Source organism: Oryzias latipes, chromosome 5, assembly GCF_053564925.1.
Source record: "Oryzias latipes strain Hd-rR chromosome 5, Olatipes_Hd-rR_3.1".
NCBI lineage: Eukaryota > Metazoa > Chordata > Actinopteri > Beloniformes > Adrianichthyidae > Oryzias > Oryzias latipes.
The window spans coordinates 35,506,782-35,523,249 of NC_136241.1; the positions used below are offsets into that span (position 1 = coordinate 35,506,782).

The window sequence follows — 16,468 nt, forward strand, 5'->3', positions numbered from 1 at the left end:
GTATAATTAAAGATTTGTCTGCGAGCCACATGTGACCATCAAAAGAGCCATATATGGCTCGCGAGCCATAGGTTCCCGACCCCTGGTCTACACTAAAAACTGTTCGAACTCAAAGCGGCTCAGAAGGTTCCTCACAGAAAGTCTCAGATGGAAAGTCTGGACGGGATGGAAAAGAGCAGAAAGGAAAGATCTACTGACAGGAGCAGCAGCTCCAGCAGAGCGTCTCTCCTGAAACGGAAGCTTGCAGAGATGGACGTTGCCTGCTCTGAAGCTGTTGAAGCTTTTGAATCTCTGAAGCCTTGAAGCTCTGAAGCTGTTGAAGCGTCTGTCTTTGGTGTTTTGGTTTATGGAGTTTTCTTTGCATTCGTTCTGCAGGTTGGCGGTGAGTCCTCCTGGAGGCCCCGCCCCCTCCAGGCAGAGGTCACAGCTGCCTGGGGCTGTTTGGGTGTCTCTGCCGTCTTTATTTCCCTTCCAGTTTGTTTTGGACTCTTTACCTCTTGTGGTGATTTTTGGTCATAATGTTTGAACAAATGTCTACCTTTAAGGTTTTTTTTTATTTTCAGAACATTCTGGCCTTAAAAGGCAAAACCTGATATTTATCTGCATATTAAAGAATTCCACAGAAATAATAAAACATACATTTTATTTTTTTCAAACTGAACACGATTGTAGTTTGCAGAGAAACAGCTTCTTTTCCATAATTGAAACAGATTTTCTGTATTTCTGTTTTCTCAGGACAAAACAGAAAGACTTCAAAAAATGTTCAGTTTCTGACAGAATTTTGTTCCATGTATGAAAAACAGGTGTCATCAAATCTTAAACTGAATAAAACCAGGTGTGTAGATGCTACACACACACACACAGGCACACACGCACACACACGCACACACACACACACCTCTGCAGTGATTTTCTTCACTACATTTACAACAAAATGGTTAAAGTCACAAACAAACAGAGAAAAGGTTAAAATAAAATTACTTTTAAACTGACTTTTTACAAAAACAGTGAGGAAGACCATCAGAGGAAGATATTCACAGGTTCAGACGTTGTTTTAAGACCTAAAAATGTTTTAAAATTGAGTTTTTTTGTTTTCTTGTCACCAGTTTATGAAGGAATCAAATACTCATCAGTAAAACTTCCACCGGTCTGCTGTTGTCATGGCAACCTGTGCTTCACTTCAGTAAATGCAAAGGGGGAGATCTAAATGAGTGATCAAAGAAATGAAAAGCCGCAGGTAATCTAACCTGCAGGAGCATCTTTCCTCTGAAAAGTGAGAATATTGGGTTAAAAACTGACAGATGTGGTGAAGGACGGTTTCTCCTCGACGACGACCTACAATCTACACCACAAAGAGCGACACGTGGCGCTTCAGTCCGACCATCTTCCAACTGCACTAGAACAAGACGAGCGACGGCCCCCAACGCTGTGAGCGGGAGCGCCCCCTGGTGACAGCTTCAGCTCATGAGTCTTTCCTGCAGACCAATCAGGCCACTGAAGGACAGAAACCTCCACGGATGTCTTCTGCCGACTCTGCTCCTCCCGTCAGGACTTCAGTGGCTCTGCCTCTCCGACACCACGTCCTGCAGACGTTTCAGCAGCACGTCCGGGCTGCCGCCGTTCTCCGGACACGCCCTCTTACTTGGCGAGTCGCACGCGGACGCCATGGTCACGTCCCCCTCCATGGTGAAGGCCCTCTTCCTGCTGGCAGAGCCCTGCCGGATCATCCTGTTGATGTCTGACAGATCCTGCAGAAGAGAAGAACTTTTCAAGTCCGTCATCCATCAGAGTCTTCTGCTCGCCGTGTCTGTCACGGGTCGTGTGTGTGTTCATCAGTGTGTGTGTGTGTGTGTTCATCAGTGTGTGTGTGTGTGTGTTCATCAGTGTGTGTGTGTGTGTGTTCATCAGTGTGTGTGTGTGTGTTCATCAGTGTGTGTGTGTGTGTTCATCAGTGTGTGTGTGTGTTCATCAGTGTGTGTGTGTGTGTGTTCATCAGTGTGTGTGTGTGTGTGTTCATCAGTGTGTGTGTGTTCATCAGTGTGTGTGTGTTCATCAGTGTTTGTGTGTTCATCAGTGTTTGTGTGTTCATCAGTGTGTGTGTTCATCAGTGTGTGTGTGTTCATCAGTGTGTGTGTGTTCATCAGTGTGTGTGTTCATCAGTGTGTGTGTACATCAGTGTGTGTGTGTGTGTTCATCAGTGTGTGTGTGTGTGTGTTCATCAGTGTGTGTGTGTGTTCATCAGTGTGTGTGTGTGTGTTCATCAGTGTGTGTGTGTGTTCATCAGTGTTTGTGTGTTCATCAGTGTGTGTGTGTGTGTTCATCAGTGTGTGTGTGTGTGTGTTCATCAGTGTGTGTGTGTTCATCAGTGTTTGTGTGTTCATCAGTGTTTGTGTGTTCATCAGTGTGTGTGTTCATCAGTGTGTGTGTTCATCAGTGTGTGTGTGTTCATCAGTGTGTGTGTGTTCATCAGTGTGTGTGTGTTCATCAGTGTGTGTGTACATCAGTGTGTGTGTGTGTGTTCATCAGTGTGTGTGTGTTCATCAGTGAGTGTGTGTGTGTTCATCAGTGAGTGTGTGTTTGTGTGTGTGTTCATCAGTGTTTGTGTGTTCATCAGTGTGTGTGTGTTCATCAGTGTGTGTGTGTGTGTTCATCAGTATGTGTGTGTGTGTTCATCAGTGTGTGTGTGTTCATCAGTGTGTGTGTGTGTTCATCAGTGAGTGTGTGTGTGTGTGTTCATCAGTGTTTGTGTGTTCATCAGTGTGTGTGTGTTCATCAGTGTGTGTGTACATCAGTGTGTGTGTGTGTGTTCATCAGTGTGTGTGTGTTCATCAGTGAGTGTGTGTGTTCATCAGTGAGTGTGTGTGTGTTCATCAGTGTGTGTGTGTGTGTTCATCAGTGTGTGTGTGTTCATCAGTGTGTGTGTGTGTGTTCATCAGTGAGTGTGTGTGTGTGTGTTCATCAGTGTGTGTGTCTTCATCAGTGTGTGTGTACATCAGTGTGTGTGTGTGTGTGTTCATCAGTGTGTGTGTACATCAGTGTGTGTGTGTGTGTTCATCAGTGTGTGTGTGTTCATCAGTGAGTGTGTGTGTGTTCATCAGTTTGTGTGTGTTTGTGTGTGTGTTCATCAGTGTGTGTGTGTTCATCAGTGTGTGTGTGTGTGTGTGTGTGTGTGTGTGTTCATCAGTATGTGTGTGTGTGTTCATCAGTGTGTGTGTGTTCATCAGTGTGTGTGTGTGTGTTCATCAGTGAGTGTGTGTGTGTGTGTTCATCAGTGTTTGTGTGTTCATCAGTGTGTGTGTGTTCATCAGTGTGTGTGTACATCAGTGTGTGTGTGTTCATCAGTGTGTGTGTGTGTGTTCATCAGTGAGTGTGTGTGTGTTCATCAGTGAGTGTGTGTTTGTGTGTGTGTTCATCAGTGTTTGTGTGTTCATCAGTGTGTGTGTGTGTGTTCATCAGTGTGTGTGTGTGTGTTCATCAGTGTGTGTGTGTTCATCAGTGTGTGTGTTCATCAGTGTTTGTGTGTTCATCAGTGTGTGTGTGTGTGTGTTCATCAGTGTGTGTGTGTGTGTGTTCATCAGTGTGTGTGTGTGTTCATCAGTGTGTGTGTGTGTGTGTTCATCAGTGTGTGTGTTCATCAGTGTGTGTGTGTTCATCAGTGTGTGTGTGTTCTTATCAGTGTGTGTTCATCAGTGTGTGTGTGTGTTCATCAGTGTTTGTGTGTACATCAGTGTGTGTGTGTTCATCAGTGTTTGTGTGTTCATCAGTGTGTGTGTGTGTTCATCAGTGTGTGTGTGTTCATCAGTGTGTGTGTGTGTTCATCAGTGTTTGTGTGTGTTCATCAGTGTGTGTGTGTGTGTGTTCATCAGTGTGTGTGTGTTCATCAGTGTGTGTGTGTTCATCAGTGTGTGTGTGTGTTCATCAGTGTGTGTGTGTGTGTTCATCAGTGTGTGTGTGTGTGTTCATCAGTGAGTGTGTGTGTGTGTGTTCATCAGTGTGTGTGTGTTCATCAGTGTGTGTGTGTTCATCAGTGTGTGTGTGTTCATCAGTGTGTGTGTGTTCATCAGTGTGTGTGTACATCAGTGTGTGTGTGTGTGTTCATCAGTGTGTGTGTGTTCATCAGTGAGTGTGTGTGTGTTCATCAGTGAGTGTGTGTTTGTGTGTGTGTTCATCAGTGTTTGTGTGTTCATCAGTGTGTGTGTGTGTGTTCATCAGTATGTGTGTGTGTGTTCATCAGTGTGTGTGTGTTCATCAGTGTGTGTGTGTGTTCATCAGTGAGTGTGTGTGTGTGTGTTCATCAGTGTTTGTGTGTTCATCAGTGTGTGTGTGTTCATCAGTGTGTGTGTACATCAGTGTGTGTGTGTGTGTTCATCAGTGTGTGTGTGTTCATCAGTGAGTGTGTGTGTTCATCAGTGAGTGTGTGTGTGTTCATCAGTGTGTGTGTGTGTGTTCATCAGTGTGTGTGTGTTCATCAGTGTGTGTGTGTGTGTTCATCAGTGAGTGTGTGTGTGTGTGTTCATCAGTGTGTGTGTCTTCATCAGTGTTTGTGTACATCAGTGTGTGTGTGTGTGTTCATCAGTGTGTGTGTACATCAGTGTGTGTGTGTGTGTTCATCAGTGTGTGTGTGTTCATCAGTGAGTGTGTGTGTGTTCATCAGTTTGTGTGTGTTTGTGTGTGTGTTCATCAGTGTGTGTGTGTTCATCAGTGTGTGTGTGGGTGTGTGTGTGTGTGTTCATCAGTATGTGTGTGTGTGTTCATCAGTGTGTGTGTGTTCATCAGTGTGTGTGTGTGTGTTCATCAGTGAGTGTGTGTGTGTGTGTTCATCAGTGTTTGTGTGTTCATCAGTGTGTGTGTGTTCATCAGTGTGTGTGTACATCAGTGTGTGTGTGTTCATCAGTGAGTGTGTGTGTGTTCATCAGTGAGTGTGTGTGTTCATCAGTGAGTGTGTGTTTGTGTGTGTGTTCATCAGTGTTTGTGTGTTCATCAGTGTGTGTGTGTGTGTTCATCAGTGTGTGTGTGTGTGTTCATCAGTGTGTGTGTTCATCAGTGTTTGTGTGTTCATCAGTGTGTGTGTGTGTGTGTTCATCAGTGTGTGTGTGTGTGTTCATCAGTGTGTGTGTGTGTTCATCAGTGTTTGTGTGTGTTCATCAGTGTGTGTGTGTGTGTGTTCATCAGTGTGTGTGTTCATCAGTGTGTGTGTGTTCATCAGTGTGTGTGTGTTCTTATCAGTGTGTGTTCATCAGTGTGTGTGTGTGTTCATCAGTGTTTGTGTGTACATCAGTGTGTGTGTGTTCATCAGTGTTTGTGTGTTCATCAGTGTGTGTGTGTGTTCATCAGTGTGTGTGTGTTCATCAGTGTGTGTGTGTGTGTGTTCATCAGTGTGTGTGTGTTCATCAGTGTGTGTGTGTTCATCAGTGTGTGTGTGTTCTTATCAGTGTGTGTACATCAGTGTGTGTGTGTGTGTTCATCAGTGTGTGTGTGTGTTCATCAGTGTGTGTGTGTGTTCATCAGTGTGTGTGTGTGTTCATCAGTGTGTGTGTGTGTGTGTGTGTTCATCAGTGTGTGTGTGTTCATCAGTGTGTGTGTGTTCTTATCAGTGTGTGTACATCAGTGTGTGTGTGTACATCAGTGTGTGTGTGTTCATCAGTGTGTGTGTGTTCATCAGTGTTTGTGTGTTCATCAGTGTTTGTGTGTTCATCAGTGTGTGTGTGTGTGTTCATCAGTGTGTGTGTGTTCATCAGTGTGTGTGTGTGTGTTCATCAGTGTTTGTGTGTTCATCAGTGTGTGTGTGTGTGTGTTCATCAGTGTGTGTGTGTTCATCAGTGTTTGTGTGTTCATCAGTGTTTGTGTGTTCATCAGTGTGTGTGTGTTCATCAGTGTGTGTGTGTTCATCAGTGTGTGTGTGTTCTTATCAGTGTGTGTACATCAGTGTGTGTGTGTGTGTACATCAGTGTGTGTGTGTACATCAGTGTGTGTGTGTTCATCAGTGTTTGTGTGTTCATCAGTGTTTGTGTGTTCATCAGTGTGTGTGTGTTCATCAGTGTGTGTGTGTTTATCAGTGTGTGTGTGTTCATCAGTGTGTGTGTGTTCATCAGTGTGTGTGTGTTCTTATCAGTGTGTGTTCATCAGTGTGTGTGTGTGTGTACATCAGTGTGTGTGTGTACATCAGTGTGTGTGTGTTCATCAGTGTGTGTGTGTTCATCAGTGTTTGTGTGTTCATCAGTGTTTGTGTGTTCATCAGTGTGTGTGTGTTTATCAGTGTGTGTACATCAGTGTGTGTGTGTTCATCAGTGTGTGTGTGTGTGTTCATCAGTGAGTGTGTGTGTGTGTACATCAGTGTGTGTGTGTGTGTTCATCAGTGTGTGTGTGTGTGTGTGTGTGTACATCAGTGTGTGTGTGTGTGTACATCAGTGTGTGTGTGTGTGTTCATCAGTGTGTGTGTGCGTGTGTGTGTGTGTGCTCCCACCTTGGACGGGCTGCTGTTGATCCTGTAGGTGTAGGAGTTGGGGGAGAAGCAGGCGGGGGAGTTCTTGTGGGGGGACACGTACAGCGAGTGGCTCTGAGAGACTCGCCGCGGCGACAGCGGCTGGGCCCGCACCGACGGGAATGGCGAGAGCGGCGGCGCGTCCGCCTGAAGGACGAGGCCACATTTAGTTTGCGCCGCAGCACAGAGCGTGGACGGCGGCGGGTCAGAGGGCGCCCCACCTGGTTATCGCTGGCGGCGTATCGCAGAGCGAAGCTCTTCATCTTCACCACGTAGACGGTGTTGTAGAACTGGATCAGGTCGCCGCGCTCCTCCTCCACGGGAGGCGGGTCTCCTGGAAGCTGGCTGCTCTTCCTTGCAGCTGAAGGCAAAACGTGAGCAGGTCATCAACCAGACAGGAAACAGACGCAGGAATGTGGCGCCCGTCACAGTAAAGATGACTTCACTCAATCACAACTTAGAGTCCCGTCATCGTCTCATCTGTTTTCAGTCGTCTTTTGGGCTAAAACCCGTCGTTCTCTAGAACTTCATCAGAAGTTCACCTCTGAGTTGTGGGCGGGACCACTGGCCTAAAGCTACCCTGCATTCACTTCCCATCATCCATCTGTTTACACCAATGAGTTACATCGCTAGAGGAGACATCACGTGATTCCTCATGGGAGGAGAGCACCGCCATCTTGGTGAGGTCAACTTACTACTGCAGTGAATGCATGTGAACACATTTTTTGCTAAATTCCAGTTCATTGTTTGGGTTTCAACTGCCAAAATCAGAGAAATGAGTCCATGAAGGAGGAAGGCAGATCATTTCACAGGTAAGTACTATAATTTTTTTCTTTTAATGCTGCAGGGGCTTCATTAATAGAATAGACATGTATGATGTTGCAGGGCTGTTATCAACATGCTGCTGCATGATGTACGGAGAATTTGCTGTTGACATAAATGTGAACTTTATTGTGTTAAACCTGTATACAGTATACTAGGACTATACTATTATAGTAATATAGATTTATACATTTCTGACTCAGTGACTGAACTTTTCCTGCAGGTTTCTAATGGATTCAGACTTCAGGAAAAAGTGGATCTTAGCAATAAAAAGAGCTAATTCAGATGGATCACTGTGGTACCGACTAGCAATACAGTCTGGATGTGTTCAGAACATTTGGAAACCCGGCACCAGACCATCTGTGTTACACAAATGAATCTCTCACATGAACCAGTAGTGCAGATCTATTGTTTTTCTTTGTTTTTTTAAAGGGGAAAATCTGTTGTTGACTTTTGGACTTATTGTTGACTTATTATTGATTTATTATTATTTATAATTGATTCATTATTATTATTATTACTACTGACTTATTATTTACATATTGTTATTATTTATTATTATTATTAACTTATTGTAGGGCTTTTCTAAATAATTTAAATTACATGTCAAAGAGGTCTAAAACTTTGAAATGTTTAAAAATGATTTTCAAAAATTCTTTGTCATTTTTATTTATTTATAAGAAGTCCTGCAACGATGCATTTTTCATTAAAGTTTGAGCTTATAAGGTTGACTGTTTCTCTTATTTAACAGCAACAAATGATGATGATATATATATACATAAATTATAAACATATATTATATATTTATTTATATGTATAAATAAATAGAAATATAAATAATATCAAAGCTACTTAGATGCCACCAAAGTCTATAGAAATCATTGTCACGTGGGCGTCGTCGACCTCACCAAGATGGCGTCGCGCTCCGCCACCGTCGGCCAGGCTTCTAAAGCGGGCGTGTCTCCTCTAGCTCATTGGTTTACACTCTCTCCTGCTAGCTTACAGGCCCTCAAACCTCATCCTAACGTTAGCGGAGCCACAAAAGATGGCAGCAGCATCGTAGCACAGTTCTGATCCAGATTCCGGCTCAGACCAGGAAAACAAAGACTTTCATGGATCCACTGGTCTGCAAGAGGACCAGAAAGGGGCGGAGCCAGGGGAAAGTATATTTTCTAAATCATAAATATGATTTTTTTTAATCATCACTTTTTCGTCTGATTTGAATAAAGAAATACTCAGAAATGCAAATTTAATCTCAGTTTTCTTTATCTATGATTCGTGTTTATTACTCAGTTACAGTATGAAGCCCATTGAGACGACTATTGTAAATATAGGGCTGTAGAAATAAACAATCGAATCCTAATCCATCATCGGAGGAACAAACGGCGTCTACATCTGTGCGGATCTTTAACGGTGAAGCTGCAGCTGAAATCTGTTGACATTCTGAGTGAACAAAGTAATGTTTTGTCTTCTTTTATTTTGAAGGATGCACAAACATCAGCAGATTGTCCAATCAGAGAAACGGCGTTGTGTTGTGTGTTTTGTGTGCGCGTGTGTGAGAGCTTACACTCCTCCTCGGAGGCAGAACCCTCCTCCATGTTTTCATCGGCGGACAGCTCTTTGGGCGTGCGGCGTATCAACACGCTGCGGTACACCTGCACAGACAGACACGCCCACAGCCATCAGGTAAGCCTCTGCAGCGGCAGGTGAAGTGTGTGCGTTTGTGTGTTCCTCACATAGCTGCTGGCCTGCGGTTGGCTGCGGTAACACTTCATGATGTCCTGGAAGGTGTGGGTCTCCTTGGTGATCTACCAGCAGAAGGGTTGGGGTCAGCGCTCGGACCAGCGTCTCAAGAGGAGGAGTCTGTCCTCCTCCTCCTAACAGTCCGGCTCACCTTGGAGATGATGTAAATGCTGCAGAGCAGCAGCTGGTCCAGGTGGCGGTTCTTCATCAGGTCGGTGCAGTGGACCAGCGAGTGCTCGAAGCACGTCCAGATTTTCCCCCGCAGCTCCGAGGAGACGTCCAGCTTCATGCACAGGTCCCTGAGCCGCACGCTGGCCAGGTGGTACACCTGCAGACACCACGCCGTTCTGCAGCAGATCCTCTGGGCTGAACGTGAACAGAGAACTGGTGGGTTCCTCACCTTCCTGAAGAACAGGGCGAGCGATCCCGTGCGCCGCGGCCGGCCGCTTCCCGTGTACGGCTCGGTCGTCATGGCAACAGCGGCGGCGGGTCGGCTCGGGGACGACGTCAGCAGGAACTGGGCGGTCACCACTCCGGAGGAATCGCAGGAAGACACGGGGATGAGGGTGAAGGTGCGGTCGGTGCTCATGCCTGCGGGTTGAACGTCACACCTTCAGCTCGGGCTGCTCTCATGCCTCAGACTCCTCCCACTTTCCTCCCATTCAGTGTCCAGGTGAGAAATGATCACCTTGCAGTGGGAGACTCACGACCGTCGTCTGAGCTCCTTGGCCACCGATCTTGAGCGTTGTGCTGCCGCTTGAGCTGAAGGTCAGTTTCTTGGCTGGGGAGGGCAGCGGCCCCGCGGGGGAGGTCAGGCCCACAGACGGAGCCGGAGGGTCGTCGCCAAAGAGACGCCGCTTGGCGCTCCCGGCCGCCGGGGAGCTGTACCTGTCGTGAACCGACAGCGGAGAGGGGGGCACCTCTGAAAGGGCAGAGGAAGCAAAGTCGGTGCTTGAACCGCAGCATCCTGCACAGACGTGGAGCAGACACCCACCTTTCCGCGCGCTCCCCAAACCGGCCCTGAACTCCCGGATGCGGGGGTGGATGATGGGGGAGTGGGCCGCCAGCGGCAGGTGAGGCTGAATGCCGTTAGAGGAACCCGAGTCCAGACAGGAGGAGAAGTTGACCTGTTGGAGGAGACGAGGAGACTGCTGCCAGGTGTGTCGTCAGGTGACTTAAAGAAAAACCTGGATTCCCAGAATCCTCTGCTCTAACCGTCAGATGTTTGAAGTTCATAATCTTCACGCAGACAAAATAAAACAATCCAAAGTTTTTATTTTGTCCACATGAAGGTCTACAATAATCCAGACCTTTTCATGACTCAGCAGAATTGCTGAGACAAACTCTGGAGAGCAGGAAGATGAAAGCAGGCTTCACATGTAGACCTCAGTAAACCTGACAGACCCTAAATGACCTTCAATGACCTTCACCTTGGTCAGCACCGTCACACTGACCTCCTCCACGGAGGGAACTTCGTTCCCTGCAGCCTTCAGGGCGCTCCACAGCGCAGAATCTTCGGTCCACGCTCTGCTCTCCAGAACCTGCTCCTCAATGGAGTTCAGGTGCTTCACCATGTCTCTGGACAGGCCCTCCTCAGAGCGGATGAACACCTCGATCACCTGCACACACAGCCCCAGAGACCGCCGTTCTCCTTAAACCAGCTGACTCATGGTTCAGCAGAGGAAAACCCAAGTGGATCTAAAAGATCTCCAGCGGAGCAGCGTCTCTACCTTAAAGAAGTAAAACGGGGCCAGTTTGAAGACGTCGATGATCCACGGGAACGTCCTCTGCGAGCTGTAGGAGAACAGCACCACCTCCAGGCAGCACGCCATCAGCGAGCAGTGAAAGATGTCCTGCTCCAGCAGAGCCTGCAGTCACAGCACTGTCAGATCAGGCCGCCGCGTTTCCCGCCATCCGGCGCCGCGCCACTTACGCTCATGTCTCTGCCCTGCAGCCGCTTGGTCTCCTGCACCAGAACGTTCTCCAGAACCTTGTAGTAGAGGATCTCAGCCAGCTTCAGGCGGTTCTCTGCAAAGTCTGAAGCAAACGCGACGAACATCGTCACTCTTCCCGGACTAAACCTGAACGGATGAAGCTGAGGCAGCTTCTGAGCAGAACCGGATACCTATGTGAGAACCCGGGGTGTCCTCCGAGTCGTTGGTGTAATGTTCCTTGAAGGTCTGACCCAGAGTCTTCACTCGGGCCAGAACGGAACCAGTGGGATCCCTGGAGCAGGTTCTGCAGGGCAAACGGAGGAACCGGGACACAAACGGAGAAATTTTTCATATGAACTTCCTCTCAGCAGCGCGTGCCAAGACAAACACCCACCTGAAGATCTGCATCAGGTTTTCGCTGGGGGCCGTCCTCAAACCCGCCACCATGCTCTGCAGCCGGCTGACGCTCTGCGTCGCCGAGGAGACGGGAGTGACGAGCAGGTCCTTCTCCTTCAGGTAGCCCCGCCCCGTCAGCGGGGTGGATGGAGCGAGGGAGGCGGGCTGCAGAGAATGAAAGAAGGTCCATCAGGTGGTCTGCAGAGCCCCGCTCCGACAGACACAAACATGCTGCTGCAGTCAGAGGCTGGACTTCATCGTCATAGAAACGCTGGCGCTGGTATTTCCTCCAGAGGTAACTGGAGGTCAAACCTCCTGAAGGTCTGCCGAATGGCCTGCTTCCAGCACCGAGGCGGGAAATGGTGGAGCAGCTTCATGATTTGACGTTTGTTGGGAAAATGAAAGCAAAGCTACACAAAGGATGAGCAGCAGCAGCAGAGGGGAACGGCGCATTTCTCTGCTGTCCTGACCCCATCAACCGTTTGGACGTTTTCACGGCGTGGTGGAGCAGAGGGGTCAAACCCGCCTGGTTCTGCGTCTGACCACAGGCCGCCATATGGCGGGTTTGACCCATGATGGATTTGAGACAGGACAGGAGTTTCTAGTCTTCCTCGTGGGTGCGGTGCGAGCCCCTTCCTCACAGGACGACCACGTCAAAGCGACTTTGGCGACGACTTGGCGGCGTTTGCGAGGACGCACCTTCTCCCTGTGTTGCTGCATCTGACCGGCAGAGCGATCTGGAAGGACCTTCCTCGGCGTTCCGATTTCCTCGTCTGCGTCGGCTCCCAGGAAGACGCGCTCATCGAAGTCCCCCACCGTCAGCACGTACTCCTCATACTCCCTGTTGACGGCTTTGCTGTGGAAACGGGCAGAACGCAGCGGTGAGGAGCCGCCGGCGGAAGAACCGCGTCAGAATCCAGAGCGTCCGTACTTGTTATCTATGAAGTTCTGAGGGTCCAGCATTTCCGTCAGCAGCTCCTGGTTTCCCCTCAAGATCTGAAAGGATGCAAAGAAAACGGAAGCATCAGAAGTTGTGCAATCCAAGGATGTAATGGAAAGACTGGGGGGGCCACAGGTGAGGAGACAGGGTGCACACCTGTCTCTGGAAGAGCTTCTGGATGTACGGTCTGAAGTAGTGCTGCCTGATGCCTTTGGCTTCCACCACCAGCCCATCGTGGAGCTCACACAACCTCTCCAGCACGCAGGGAGGGGGCTCGTCAGGCACCACGTGGCAGTCTGCGCGGTACTGGGGGGGCAGACCTGAGGAGACCCAAACACGGGAAGAGTTTGACGGTTGCTGGTGCAACCCCCTGAAGGCCCCCGCTTCCCCGTGAGGCCATGAAGCCGCACAGCGAGGAACGGTGGTTTGAAGCCCGCCGTGGCTTCCATGGAGCTGCTTTCTCCAACGCACATCACTCCCATCAACGTGATCATGTGTGTGTGTGTGTTGGGGGGAGTTTATGCGTGTTTGCATGTGAACAGAAAAGGTGGCAGAAGCGGAGCGGACCGACCTCTGAAGGTCGGGTTGATGAGGTCCTTCCTGTTTGCACACAGCAGAGCGTTTCCAAACACCAAGTCCAGACAGCAGAGCAGCAGGTGGTACGAGTTCACCAGGTCATCGCCGATCATTCGGAAGTTTCCTGGAAAAAAAGACATTGAAGTCTGTGCATAAACATCTGCAACCAGTACATTCCAGCGTCTGAGGACAAACTATGGATTTCAACCTGCAAACACAGAAATACTTTCTGCGTTTGTCCCTAAATGGCGTTCGCCACATCTCTTCCTTCAGCTCTGGATGTTTTCTACAGCTCAAGCAAACCCAGAGGGTTCAGGAAGGTCGTCCGGCTTGTTTCTCGGTACCTTTGGTGTAGACAAAGAGGGTCCAGCAGAACTTGAAGACATCACTGATGTGACAGGGCAGCCGTCTGCAGACACACAGGAGCAGATCCTAAAGCCCAGAACATTCCGGAAAACTCCACATCTGCTGAAAGCTGCTGTCGGTGCAAACATGCAGCAGCGTCTCTGACGTGGAGGTCAGAGTTCAAGCTGTGTCTGCAGTAGAGATGGAGCTGCAACGGATCCCAACACTCACGGTTTGGATCATGTCTCAGATCAGTAAAAAGGATGAAACATCAAGACAAAAGCCTAAAATGTATTTGTTTTTGTCAAAACCTTTGCTCGGGTTTTATTTGAACTCAAGATATTCCAACAAGACGCAATGCACCATGTGTGTATGTGTGTATATATAGTATACTGTGGACATGTATATAGTATACACCGTCATGCCTGAGGCGCGCCGGCGTCCCACCTGTGCTTCCTGCTGCGGGGCTGCCGGGGGGGCTCGCTGCCCTGTGGGTTCTGGAACATGTCCATGAAGATGGGCTCGAACTTGCGGAAGATCACGGTGGACACCTCAAAGTTTCGCTCCAGCCGGTCCATCCTCAGCCGGAAGTCTTGTGACAGGTTTGACATGTCGGCCCACTTCCTCATCTTAGAGAAGAACTGGATCAGGCTGGGAGGGGGGCCGACAACAAACGGGACCAAACATGAAGACGCAAATCCCAAAGTTGCACAGGCGGATCCCGTTTGACCGGGACTGGCTGTAAAATCCAGCAGAAGCTGCAGAGCAGAACCTGACCTGAGCTTGGAGCAGCGCAGGATCCGGGTCAGGGACACACAGTTGCCCTCCATCAGCCCCTTCCCCACAGTGGGGGTGGACCCCTTCCTGCAGGCGGCGTACAGAGAACAGGCCAGCCAGTGGACCACCTCCCCCTGCAGGAACACAACGGCACATTTCTGCATCGTCCAGCTCTGCCCACCCACCGGTGCCCGAGTGCCCTTGGGCCTGTTAGCGTCTGGCATGGCAGCTGTGCCTCCATTGGTGCGTGAATGAAATGATTGGTAAAGGTTCAGGTTCTTCTGAACAAAACCCTGTGCTAAACCCTCAGGAACAGCTAGTAGATGAAACATGAACACGTTCAGCATTCAGTCACATTTCAGTAAAATACTGCGTTTTATTTCATTCTTTTCATTTTGCTCAAAATAGACTTTACATCTTTAACCATATGAATTCATAATGAGGTGTAACAGCTGTTTTATGGAGACAACAACAGAGATAAACGATTTCCTAACGTTCACTCGTCTAGTTAAAATAACGCATCAACATAAAATCCAGTTATTACAACTAAATGTACAACATTTGGATCCGTTTGGAACCAAATATGCTACAAAAATGCTGAATTTATTCACCAGAGTGACGTCATTTTTCTACATTTAAAGAAACATTGAATCATGTGAAGAATTTCAGGCATCTCCATCTTCAACGCCATCGTGTTAAACAGCAGCAGGAGCGCACAGAACAAATCCACCATCTCAACCCTGAGATCAAACAAATCCATAAAAAATCATCAAATAAAAACAACTAAACTCATTTCCTCCAAATGGCCCATTCACTGTAACCTTTTCCTGTTTTTAAATATTTTTATTATTTGTATTTATTTAAATTGCTGTTTTAACTGTTTATTATATTTTATATAAGTACATATGATGTACAGCAACCTTGAGTGCTCAGAAAGGCGCCATCTAAATAAAATGTGTGATTATTATTACTGTATATTAATCAAAGAGCTAAAACAAATCTAGTAAAGTTTTGGACGTTTCTGTTCTTTGGGTCACTTTTCTAGACAGCAACAGATAAATGAACAGAGTCCCTTTTAAAGCCACATCAAATCAAAAATCCAGATATTAGACGCCTTTGATTACAAATCCTCCTTTATGCAGGTGAGTCGTGCTGTGTTCACTGCCCTGTTCAATCAGTAGGAATTTATAATTCTCTTTACGCCCCTCAAATACTGTTTTCTTGCTAATATTTTCTTAGTTTTTGCTAAAAAAATAAGGACTTCATATTTAAAAATTCAGTGCATCCACCTCCATGTTGTAGATAATAAATACACCTTCCGTTTATTGCCATCTATTTATTGCCATTAGTTACCAGGTAAACCTAAAGACGAGGCTCCTCTTCCCGTCACCTGCAGCATCTCGCTGTGACGTTGATTCAACAACGGACGTAAACAACAATCCTATGACTCAAATCAACACCTGGATGTTTTAACTCAGTCTCACAAATAAGCCTCATTTCAGTGTTTCTGTGTGTAAACACAAAAATCTCCGGTAAGCTTCAGGAAAACTCACGTCACAGCATCATGTATTAATGTATATCATGACCGGAGGTCGCAGAGCAGAAGCGCTCGTTGGCTCATAGCGGGTCAGTCTACAGCGCCCCCGGGAGACTCTAACCCCCCCCCGAACCGAACCGAACCGAAGCCAGTCGTTTACCTCCAGAGTGTATGTGTTCCATATGGAGGTGAAGTTGTCCATGGCCTCACTGGCTGTCTGCTCGTCCATGTTGAGCTCCTGACACAGCACCTCCAAACTCCTCCGGACCGAACTCTCCTCCATCCTCCCCGACTCAGAATCCGAAGACTCCTCCCCTCTCATCCACAGAACCAGCGCTGCCCGTCCGCGCAGCTCGAATCCGACCCACAGAACCAAACAACGGCGGAGCCGAGCTCTCACCACAACAACACGGTTCCCGTCGCTTCCGCTAACAGCTCCCAGCATGCAGTGCGGTGGCGCGAAAACTTTACCCTTCTGACCAATCAGAGGCGAGAAACCTACGCCCCCCTCTCCCCCTTTCTTATGTACCGGATGTCAACTTTTTTTTCTAAAACTTTATAAAAAACAAAAGCACGAACACATTGAAGGCAAAAACTTCTCTGGCCACTAGGAGGCAGGGACATTAGTTATCATTATCGGTTATTATTACTGGTTATTATTATTGTTAATTATTATTGGTTATTATTATCGGTTATTATTATTGGTTATTATTATTGTTAATTATTATTGGTTATTATTATCGGTTATTATTATTGGTTATTATTATTGGTTCTTACTACTGGTTGTTATTATTGGTTACTACAATTGGTCATTATTATTTGTTATTTTTATCGGTTATTATTATTGGTTATTATTATTGTTAATTATTATTGGTTATTATTATCGGTTATTATTATTGGTTATTATTATTAGTAAT

General features: G+C 47.3%; 1 protein-coding gene across 1 annotated transcript; it reads right to left on the reverse strand.

Moving 5' to 3' along the window:
- Positions 1-626: 626 nt before the first annotated feature.
- rbl1 (retinoblastoma-like 1 (p107)) lies at positions 627-16,042 on the reverse strand. The gene is made up of 22 exons (XM_023955350.2): positions 15,712-16,042; positions 14,015-14,148; positions 13,685-13,888; positions 13,237-13,301; positions 12,888-13,016; positions 12,473-12,636; positions 12,308-12,372; positions 12,076-12,232; positions 11,375-11,541; positions 11,172-11,284; positions 10,980-11,083; positions 10,777-10,914; positions 10,501-10,665; positions 10,041-10,173; positions 9,735-9,968; positions 9,447-9,637; positions 9,198-9,374; positions 9,040-9,111; positions 8,871-8,958; positions 6,703-6,842; positions 6,464-6,628; positions 627-1,748 (listed from the first exon to the last, which is right to left on the reverse strand). The coding sequence occupies exons 1-22, from the start codon at positions 15,994-15,996 to the stop codon at positions 1,554-1,556; spliced, it is 3,285 nt and encodes a 1,094-aa protein (XP_023811118.2). The 5' UTR covers positions 15,997-16,042; the 3' UTR covers positions 627-1,553.
- Between the last annotated feature and the right edge of the window lie 426 nt (positions 16,043-16,468).

Excerpts from the sequence above, each read along its gene's own strand:
- rbl1 (XM_023955350.2), bottom strand. The coding sequence starts at position 15,996 with ATGCTGGGAGCTGTTAGCGGAAGCGACGGGAACCGTGTTGTTGTGGTG. Across the intron at positions 12,373-12,472 it reads AGAAGCTCTTCCAGAGACAG|ATCTTGAGGGGAAACCAGGA; the intron begins GTGTGCACCCTG and ends GCATCCTTTCAG. Across the intron at positions 10,174-10,500 it reads AAGTTCCCTCCGTGGAGGAG|GTCAACTTCTCCTCCTGTCT; the intron begins GTCAGTGTGACG and ends CTCCTCCAACAG.